Source organism: Syngnathus scovelli, chromosome 16, assembly GCF_024217435.2.
Source record: "Syngnathus scovelli strain Florida chromosome 16, RoL_Ssco_1.2, whole genome shotgun sequence".
NCBI lineage: Eukaryota > Metazoa > Chordata > Actinopteri > Syngnathiformes > Syngnathidae > Syngnathus > Syngnathus scovelli.
In genome coordinates this window covers 10311849-10323070 of record NC_090862.1, presented here as the reverse complement: position 1 = coordinate 10323070, position 11222 = coordinate 10311849, and the positions used below count along the sequence as shown (strand labels likewise).

General features: G+C 47.0%; 1 protein-coding gene across 1 annotated transcript in view; it reads right to left on the bottom strand.

Annotated features, from left to right (window-relative positions):
• The window catches only part of ern1 (endoplasmic reticulum to nucleus signaling 1), a 35996-nt gene that overhangs the window by 19787 nt on the left and 4987 nt on the right, over nt 1-11222 (bottom strand). Inside the window, exons 7-11 of the mRNA XM_049744277.2 lie at nt 10948-11049; nt 10626-10887; nt 9047-9125; nt 8738-8897; nt 8556-8671 (exon numbers count right to left, since the gene is read on the bottom strand). Coding sequence (XP_049600234.2) covers nt 8556-8671; nt 8738-8897; nt 9047-9125; nt 10626-10887; nt 10948-11049 — 719 coding nt within the window. The remainder of the gene's footprint in view (nt 1-8555; nt 8672-8737; nt 8898-9046; nt 9126-10625; nt 10888-10947; nt 11050-11222) is intronic.

The window sequence follows — 11222 nt, the reverse complement described above, 5'->3', positions numbered from 1 at the left end:
ATGTGTGTGCGAATGATTGGCTTGGTTGGACACCCATGGGCGCATGTTTCAACAATCCTTCTATAGGTGTGTGTGCCACTGGTTCGTTTGGGCTCTATGAGGAGAACCACTAAAACCATGTGATCCAATGGTTGGCTGAATGCTGTTTAAGGTACCTTCTGACTAAAGAACAGCTTTCCAACTAAAAGCTGTAAACTAAGAAAACAAGAAAAGGTCTACAAAGTTTATTTCTTACAACAAAGTCTAACTGAATGTTACCTGTTGGCTGGCATCTTGTTTGATGTTATAATCAGGGCCAGAGTCCTGCCAAGTTCTGTCTGGTTCAGGCAGCGCACCGTCAACAGGAGCCTGAGAGCCTGTCACCTGGAATCAAAACCACAAATAACTTACCAACATCATACTGAGAGTAATTCAAATAAAAGAGACAAAAATCTTCCTTTTTTTAATAACAAATTAATATTCCAACTTGCATACTTGATCTTACTGACTTACTTTTTCACGCCATGGCCATTTAGAATCACCATAGTTGTAATCGATTTCAGTTCCCATTTCTATGTTTTTGATGGCAAAAAGGCACAAATGGGGCTCGTCATTTACTATTTTTTTCATGGTGCAGTTTGGAGACTTGTGGTTGTCATTCACTAATCTTCCAAGAGAGCCATCCTCTGTTGATGCATCAATACTAGGAAAGAAAAAACAGAAATCAAACATTTTGTATCATATAACTAGTTTTTTAGTAAAATAAAAGTTGGCTTACAGAAATAAAAACTTGCAACATTTCAAAAGAAAAGTTGAGAGGGAAACAATGTCTTTTTGAACGTCATAGCACTAAATAAAAAAAATTGTTAATGCCACAATCCTGATGTGTTATTGAAATATTGCTTCTGAGTGACTCACTAATTTAGGGTATTTTATTCCAGTCTCTTTCTAGAGTTCATAATTATTGTATAGAAAATATTTGGATATACATACCACCAGTAATGATTCTGCCATTCAAAGTCAAAGAGAAATGTACTCTCCTTTTCAGAGTACTGCTTGTTTGGCATTTTTCTACTGACAGAAGTTGTATTCTAAGATGAACTCTCCTTGTTCAAAGTGCTGGGTAGCAAACACGCCTCTTCCTGCAAGGACATTTTATATAAAACCATTGGTTATGAGAAAATAAAGATACACCTTTAACCAAATAATTGTGGTGTTATCTTACAATTTTAATACTAAGTTCTCGCTTAGAAACAGAAATACAACAACCAATCTGAATTTGATTGTTTTTTGTGTTGTTTTATAAAATAAATAAATATATACTTAATGGATAAATGGTCTAAAAATGAGTTTATTACCTTTTTGATCATCAATAAATCTTTCCACTAGTCCAGGTTTGTCCTTTGAGGATTAAATGTAAAAGGCTGCTTCATCAGCAGGCTTTTTTCTTGCTTTCCTTTTGGACATTTCTGGCTCTAAAAAATAATTCAAAACATGGCAGAGAGAACTTTAACAAGCACTCTATATTAATTTTAAAAGATTTGTAATCATCCACTGTATAAAGACTGAAGGAATAAGCCTGGCCTGAGAACTAACAGAAAAAGAGTGATTAAAGAAAGAATATTTTTCAGAAAATACTGATATATTAATGAAAATGTTTGTCGGTTTGAAGCTGAGCTTTGTTACTTTTAACTAGTCACAGTTCCAACCAGGTGCTGCATCCAAAGAAAAGTTATTTCAATAGTTTTACCAGTATAACTCGTTATACTTTTCAGGAGCTACCAACTCGTTTTTATTATGTTTGTGTTTGAAAAGTGAACGTAGCATCCTGATTAGCGGTAGCTAATTAGCCAATAAGCTAGTTTCCGGATAGTTTTATTTGCGTCAGAATGCTTGTGTTATTTAAAGAAAGCATTCTTACATGATAGAAAACCACCGAGAAATACAGAAGACATGCAGATATATCATAACACTGAGCACACACGTGTTTGACGAGTTTTGAAGTGGTTTCGGCAATTACGGCCAGAGTCCGGTTCTGGGCTTAGCAATTATGAAACATTAGCACATCGAAATCATCCTGAATATAGCACGGAGCAATTATACATTCTGTCGTTCTCTTTTACACCATTGTTTTTAAAACCACTGCAAGCTAAGATGAATAACAAGTTAAAAAGCCGGACTGTCTGAGGGGAAAACGTTACGCCATCCGAGTGACAATATACCGAATCCGAAGCCATAATCATTGCATATAAACCCCTCGGGGTCTGGACAAAAAGCATTTCTACATCAGTTTCTTGTACTTAGTATTTACATGCAGTTGATTTACTCACCGTGTATGTTGTGTTTCGTTATGAGCAGCGTGTCTTCGTCGCGGAGCAGTCTCAGTCTGGCGGCGTCACACGTGGCGAAGTGACGTTAAGCTGGTGGTTTTAGCCGCATGAAGCTAACACATGCAATACCTGCTGATTTAACTAATATGTAAACTGATGGTAAAGAATAAATTACTATTTATTTATACCTTTATTTTTATGTTTAGAACATGAAAAATGCACGAGATGCTGATTTAACTAATATGTAAACTGATGGTAAAGAATAAATTACTATTTATTTATACCTTTATTTTTATGTTTAGAACATGAAAAATGCACGAGACAGTTTTTAAAATAAGCCTAATAGAATGAGCGTATTTTTATAAAGCAAGTGTAATGAATATTAAATAACGTAGATAAATTGCAATTGTAATGCAGGAATTTTATGTTTACAGTATTATTTTAGCTGCTATGGTTACTAAAATAATAATTACCTGGTTTAAATCTACAGGAAATAGCATTTTATTTTCTTAATCAACACTCGGATCACGAGGTGCCCTGATTGGTTGAATCACACACACTTCCGGTAGTGTGTATACTTGCAATACCACTTGCCATAGTCGGGGGGCCGCTACTGAGCACACACACTTCACACACACAATTCTCAACATTGCGACCATGAGGGGTAAGTGAAAAAAATTCGTGAGGCATGTTGTTAGAGCATTTCAAGCTGTTTTAGAGTGGTTTCCCGAGTGGGGTCCATGATTTTGGACCCCACAACGACACAGGGCCCCACTTTGTTGGTGGGCTCCCTGTCTTCGGACCCCCCATACTAATAAAAACAAGTACACACACACACACACACACACACACACACACACACACACACACACACACACACACACACACACACACACCGTATTTGCCGGTGTATTAGTCGACCTTTTTCGATCCAAAATCGACCAAAAAAATCGACCTCGACTTATACACCGAGTCATAAAATTTAACTTCGTATTCATCGCTTCAAATGTGACTGTAACCAAGGCCGTTTCTCATGCATCTCATTGTGCGTTGCACTTAGAAAATTTGAACCGGGCGGCGTGCGCGAGTGCGCGGCCCGCTGGAAGTCCAATGAGGCGCCGCGATCTCCTCCGAGGTGCTTATAAACAGCCGATCCGCTCGGCGGGGGCTATTTTCGGCCACTTGGCGCGTGCGCACGGCCTCCCGGATGTGCCGGGCGGGTGCGCGAGCTCGCCGGCCGCTGGAAGTCCAATGAGGCGCCACGATCTCCTCCGCGGTGCTTATAAACAGCCGATCCGCTCAGCGGGGGCTATTTTCGGCCACTTGGCGCGTGCGCACGGCCTCCCGGATGTGTCGGGCGGGTGCGTGAGCTCGCCGGCCGCTGGAAGTCCAATGAGGCGCCGCGATCTCCTCCGCGGTGCTTATAAAGTGCCGATCCGCTCGGCTTGGAGCTATTTCCGGCCTCCCGTTGGTGCCGGGCGGCGTGTACGAGCTCGCCGGCCGCGATCTCCTCCGCGGTGCTTATAAAGTGCCGATCCGCTCGGCTTGGAGCTATTTCCGGCCTCCCGTTGGTGCCGGGCGGCGTGCGCGAGCTCGCCGGCCGCGATCTCCGCGGTGCTTATAAAGTGCCGATCCGCTCGGCTTGGAGCTATTTCCGGCCTTCGTTGGTGCCGGGCGGCGTGCGCGAGCTGGCCGGCCGCGATCTCCTCCGCGGTGCTTATAAAGTGCCGATCCGCTCGGCTTGGAGCTATTTCCGGCCTCCCGTTGGTGCCGGGCGGCGTGCGCGAGCTCGCCGGCCGCGATCTCCTCCGCGGTGCTTATAAACAGCCGCATGCGCACGGCCTCCCGGAATTTGAACACATTTCGTCAATAAATTTCGCATATTGAATTTTGAAGTTTAATATAATGCAACAATTGAGCTCGACTTATACAAAGGATATATCATAAAATCGTAAATTTCCGTCGAATTTTAGGGGGTCGACTTATACACCGAGTCGACCTGTACACCGGCAAATACGGTGTGTGTGTGTGTGTGTGTGTGTGTGTGTGTGTGTGTGTGTGTGTGTGTGTGTGTGTGTGTGTGTGTGTGTGTGTGTGTGTGTATGTATGTATGTATGTATGTATGTATGTATGTATGTATGTATGTATGTATGTATGTGTATATATATATATATATATATATATATATATATATGATACGGCTGACTAGCTCAATCAGTAAGTGACATGACTTACAAACGGAAGACCCGGGTTCGATTCCCGGCAGGGGCACAATATGAGCAATGAGCGATTACCTTACCAACAGTCAGTGTGGGTCCTTAGGCAAGACCCTTAACGATACCGCCTACCTCAGAGATAATGAGAGTAGAAGAAAAGAAAGACATGCCGGCTCAGACGTCGCCCGGACAAACAAGGTCTGCGTCAGGTGCTGGGGAACCAGAGCACCCTGATGAAAAATGGGCTACTGGAACAAGACACAAATGGGCGAGATGCGAGAATAAGGATCTGTTGGAATGCTACTACTCCAGCAACCCGAGCGAGAGGGGTTACATGCGGAGAATGCGGGAACAATGGCAACTTCAATACCCACAGTCAACACTATCGGCCAAGCAACTAGTAGCTCAATGTTCCAATATCCATAAACGGCACCTGCTATCACACCTCGAGATTGATGAGATACAACACAAATGCCATAGCGAAGGCCAACCTGAGCACCAGGTCAGAGACGAGTTAAATCCATGTAAAAGCCCAGATGTTAGGGTTTTCCAGGTTATCTTTATCGTAGGATTATGTTGGAATGTAACCTGTAATAATTACCCTCGCCTGTCCTGTCAACAAAAGTAGTAGAACAAAGTGCTAAGATCTTTTGAACTGATTGACTAGCTGCAGAGGAAACAATCAAAGTTGTTTTGTTTACACAACATCGTGAAGGACCCCCTGCTGTGCTTTGATCAGCCAGGGGCTTCGACCATTTGTCTACTCTGACCCCCACTCTCACCCCCACTCTGTTTCTCTCAATAAAAATGGTCCTGCAAGAGGCCTGAGTCAGACTTCATTCGATAATCGCTGTTCAGACAGCGACGAATGGACTCTCCACCTGCAGGTGTCTAAAAGAACTTGCTTGTCTCCTGTTTGGTTCTTGCAAAATAAGTTGGAGTGAGCAAATCTCTAACACCAGAGGTTGGGTACGAAACCCCAATAAGCACAATCAAGCTGAACGAGGCAGCAACTGACCTGAAGAACAAGATCACGGTGAGAATGAATGCTCGGGAACCTAGATACACACTGCAGAGGCTAAGTGAAGTACCCTCAGAAAGTCTCCTAGAAGATGTGAATGCAGCATTGACAACAATTCCTACGGCTACCATCACTGAAACCAATGAGCTGATATACACCTCAGCAGCAGTGATCCTAGAAATGCTTGGCTACAAGAAGAATGACCATATGCGACCACAACAGTGCCCACCATGGAAGAGAAGGCTGGAGGCCAAAATCAAGATAGCACGGAGAGAAGTGAGCCAAATGACAGAGGCCCAGAAAGGTGCAATGAAAAAGCAAGTTCCCAAGAAATACAGCCATATGCCCATACCTGAAGCACTCGAAACTGCCAAACAAAGACTCCAAGCCTTGGCCAGCCGCCTAAAGAGGTACACAAGAGAGAATGAAGCCAGACGAATAAACAGGTTGTTCACAACACAACCAGCGAAAGTGTACGCTCAGTGGCAGGGGAATAATAGCAGAGCAGACCCACCAAGGCTGGAAACTGAACAGTACTGGAAGGATATATGGGAGCGGGAGGCATCACATAAGAAGGATGCACAGTGGCTGGTGGCTCTGAGAAAGGACCACAGCAAGCTCCCTGAACAGAACCCAGTAACCATCACAGTGGCAGACATCCAGAGAAGAGTCTCAGGAATGAAAAACTGGACAGCACCAGGCCCTGACATGATCCACAGCTACTGGCTCAAGAAACTTACAACTCTCCATGAGCGCCTGGCAGCACAAATGAACCAGCTGCTAAGGGATGGGACTCACCCTGGATGGCTAACCCAAGGGCGTACGATCCTGATCCAGAAGGATCCATCAAAGGGTACAGTCCCATCCAACTACCGGCCAATCACCTGCCTCTCCACAACATGGAAGCTGATGTCGGGCATAATATCAGATAAGATCAGCAGGCACATGGATCAATACATGAGCACTGCTCAGAAAGGGATTGGTAAAAATACCAGAGGAGCAAAACATCAACTCCTGGTGGATAGAACAGTCACCCAAGACTGCAGAACTAGACGTACCAACCTGAGCACTGCCTGGATTGATTACAAGAAAGCATATGACTCAATGCCACATACTTGGATCACTGAATGCTTGAGGCTGTACAACATCAATGGGACTCTGAGAACCTTCATCGCCAACTCGATGAAACAGTGGAAAACCACACTTGAAGCCAATGGCAAGCCACTTGCACACGTGACCATCAAATGTGGTATATACCAAGGAGACGCTCTGTCCCCAATGCTGTTCTGTATAGGACTGAACCCCCTCAGCCAAATAATCAACAAGACGGGCTATGGATACCAACTCAGGAATGGGGCCACCATCAGCCACCTCCTCTACATGGATGACATAAAGCTGTACACTAAGAACGAGCGGGACATTGACTCCCTGATCCACACTACCAGGATCTACACCTCTGACATCGGAATGTCATTCGGACTTGAGAAATGTGGCCGCATGGTGACTAAAAGAGGAAAGGTAATCCACACAGAGGGGGTCTCACTCCCAGAAGGAACAATAGCAGACATTGAGGACAGCTACAAATACCTTGGAATTCCACAGGCAAATGGCAACCTTGACGAGGAAACAAGGAAAGCAGCCACAGCCAAATACCTCCATCGAGTAAGGCAAGTCCTAAGAAGTCAGCTCAATGGCAAGAACAAGTCCCTAGCCATTAACAGCTACGCCCTACCAGTAATCAGGTACCCTGCAGGAATCATACGGTGGCCAAAGGAAGATATACAGACCACAGATATCAAGACACGGAAGCTCCTAACCATGCATGGAGGGTTCCATCCCAAGTCCAGCACCCTGAGACTGTACACTAGCCGTAAAGAAGGAGGCCGAGGACTAGCGAGCGTGAGAGCCACGATCCAAGATGAAACATCCAAGATCCATAAGTACATCAGGGATAAGGCCCCAACGGATCACGTGCTCAGTGAATGTCTCAGACAATGGGCATCAAAGGAAGATGAGGTGCTGGAGGGACCATCATGGGAGGACAAGCCCCTACATGGGATGTACCACCGAAACATAGCTGACGTAGCTGATATCCAGAAATCCTACCAATGGCTAGAAAGAGCTGGTCTGAAGGACAGCACAGAGGCACTGATCCTGGCTGCACAAGAACAGGCCTTGAGCACCAGAGCAATAGAGGCCCAAATCTACCACACCAGACAAGACCCCAGGTGTAGATTGTGCAAAGAAGGTCCTGAGACAATCCAGCACATAACTGCAGGGTGTAAGATGCTGGCAGGTAAAGCATACATGGAGCGCCATAACCAAGTAGCTGGAATAGTGTACAGGAACATCTGTGCAGAGTATGGACTGGAAGTCCCAAGATCCAAGTGGGAAACACCTCCAAAGGTGGTAGAGAATGACCAAGCCAAGATCCTCTGGGACTTCCAGATCCAGACAGACAGAATGGTAATGGCGAACCAACTGGACATTGTGGTGGTGGACAAAGAGCAGAGGAAAGCCGTTGTGGTTGACATAGCCATCCCAAATGATGGTAACATTAGGAAAAAGGAACATGAGAAACTTGAGAAATATCAAGGGCTCAGAGAAGAGCTGGAGAAGACCTGGAGAGTTAAGACTTCAGTGGTACCTGTGGTCATTGGAGCACTAGGGGCAGTAACCCCCAAACTGGAGGAGTGGCTGAAACAGATCCCAGGAAAAACATCTGACATCTCAGTCCAGAAAAGTGCAGTACTAGGAACAGCAAAGATACTGCGTAGAACCCTCAAGCTCCCAGGCCTCTGGTAGAGGACCCGAGCTTGAAGGGAAAAAGAGACCACCCACGGGGGGGTGAGGAAAAGTTTTATATATATATATATATATATATATATATATATATATATATATATATATATATAAATATATATATATAAAAACGTTATATATATATATATATTTTTTTATTTTTTTTTAAGGGAAGGATACAATGGAAGGACACACACACACGCTCACCTCCTCAGCCTTCTTGTTGCCAGTCGGTGGAATGACGTTGCCTTGGTTACGAGGAAAGTTTTCAGGGAATCTTTCCAGGATCTTGTTGTGAGCTTCAGGCGGTGTCTCGTGATGACCTAGAAGGCGAGCTTTTTGTGTTTAAAACGGCAAAGTGCGAGGATGTCGGCGTGCAGTGGGCCTACCGATGAGCAGCAGGTAGTTGCGCATAAAGTTCATGCGCTTGCGCTGGCGGAGCGCCGCATTGAATTGGACGCTGGTGCTGGGCGTGATGACGCACTCTTCGTCCTCATCCATCTCCCGCCTGTCGGGGCCCTCCAACATGGGGAAGGTGCTTCCTCGAGGCTGCGCACCCAAACAATATTTAAGCCATTCACAAACGAAGGCACTCACTCCACTTCAACATTTTTCTCATTGCGGGCTCAGCTCGAGTTTATTACTCAAAGGTGACAGCAAACACGACTATGTTGACATCCTTATCCTGAGGCACTCACCACCACTGTGACTCCATCGTGCACCAGGGAGGGAGACGCATACAAGCTGGTGGAATATTTACCCACATACAAAGTGGCCCTATCACAAAATGAAAAAACAACCGTCAAAGAGCATGCTTTACATTCTTAAAGAGATGTGCAACAGGATGTGAGGAAATGAGCCTCATCCATCCATCCATTTTCTTCCGCTTATCCAGGGTCGGGTCGCGGGGCAGCAGCTTTAGGAGGGAGTCCCAGACTTCCCTCTCGCCAGCCACTTCATCCAGCTCATCCCGGGGGATTCCAAGGCGTTCCCAGGCCAGCTGAGAGACATAGTCTCTCCAGCGCGTCATGGGTCGTCCACGGGGTCTCCTATCGGTGGGACATGCCCGGAATACCTCCCCAGGGAGGCGTCCAGGAGGTATCCTGATGAGATGCCCGAGCCACCTCATCTGGCTCCTCTCAAAGTGGAGGAGCAGCGGCTCTACTCCGAGTCTCTCCCGGAACACCGAGCTTCTCACCTTATCTCTAAGGGAGAGCCCGGACACCCTGCGGAGGAAACTCATTTCGGCTGCTTGTATCCGGGATCTCGTTCTTCCGGTCACAACCCATAGCTCGTGACCATAGGTGAGGGTAGGAGCGTAGATCGACCGGTAAATTGAGAGCTTTGCCTTTTGGCTCAGCTCTGTCTTCACCACGACGGACCGGTTACAGTGTCCGCGTTACTGCCGACGCTGCACCAATCCGCCTGTCGATCTCATGCTCCATCCTGTCCTCACTCGTGAACGACCCCAAGAACTCCTCCACTTGGGGCAGGATCTCATCCCCGATTTGGAGAGGGCATTCCACCCTTTTCCGACCGAGGACCATTTGGAGGTGCTGACCGTCATCCCGACCGCTTCACACTCGGCTGCGAACCGCTCCAGTGAGAGCTGGAGATCACGGCTTGAAGAAGCCAACACCACGTTGTCTGCAAAAAGCAGAGGCGCAATGCTGAAGTCCCCAAACCGGACACTCTCAACGCCTCGGCTGCGCCTAGAAATTCTGTCCATAAAAGTTATGAACAGAATCGGTGGGCAGCCTTGGCGGAGTCCAACCCTCACTAGGAACGAATCCGACTTACTGCCGGAAATGCGGACCAAATTCTGGCATCGGTAATACACGGACCGAACCGCCCTTATCAGTTGGCTCGGCACCCCGTACTCCCGAAGCACCCTCCACAGAACTTCCCGAGGGACACGGTCGAACGCCTTCTCCAAGTCCGCAAAACACATATGGACTGATTGAGCGAACTTCCATGCCCCCTCGAGGATCCTGCCGAGGGTGTAGAGCTGGTCTACTGTTCCACGGCCAGGACGAAAGCCACACTGCTCCTCCTGAATCCGAGGTTCGACCTCCCGACGGACCCTCCTCTCCAGCACCCCTGAATAGACCTTACCAGGGAGGCTGAGGAATGTGAGTCCCCTGTAATTGGAACACACCCTCCGGTCCCCCTTCTTAAAGAGGGGTAATGAGCCTCAGACTCAAAATTAAACCAAACATTGGGAGCTCCCCGACACAGAGCAAAAAGCAAAGCAACCAGCGGCTTCTATTTGCTTACATCAGCTTATTGTCCGGCTTCTGCTCCTTGGGGAAGGGGTACTTCCACTGGGTGATTCGGCCCACCTCTCCAGACATGAAGGTGAGATAGCGTAGGGTTTCCACAGCGACATTTGTGTGAGCGACTTTGCGCAGGCCCTCACGCTGCCAGATGTACATGGCCACGACGGGCGAGTTGTAGTTTTGGACCCACCGGACGTCGCCAGACTCGATGTCCACCGTCACCACCAGCCCGTCGCCGTTGGACACAAAGTGGGCCATCTCTGCGGGCAGAGTCACCCAGATTAGCGTGGCGACCAACGCTGGCTCGCTAGCTGCCTTACTGTATTTGGCGTCATCGTCGGGAAGGGTGGAGGCATAGTCCGAATAGGTGGCGTTCCAGCGCAGCTCGCGGCTTTTGGTGTCGTACATGGTGATGGTGTATTCTGAAACGGGGACGCAATGTTTCCACTTTGAATAGGCCATGCAAGTTATACAACGTGAACAAAAGCCAGGGAGAGCGGTCAGTATCCATTTCGGCTTGTCAATGCAGAAAAGTAAAACTTGATTCGAATGTCAGGCGTCGCGCCAAAGATCATTTTCTTGCTGCCGCGTAATA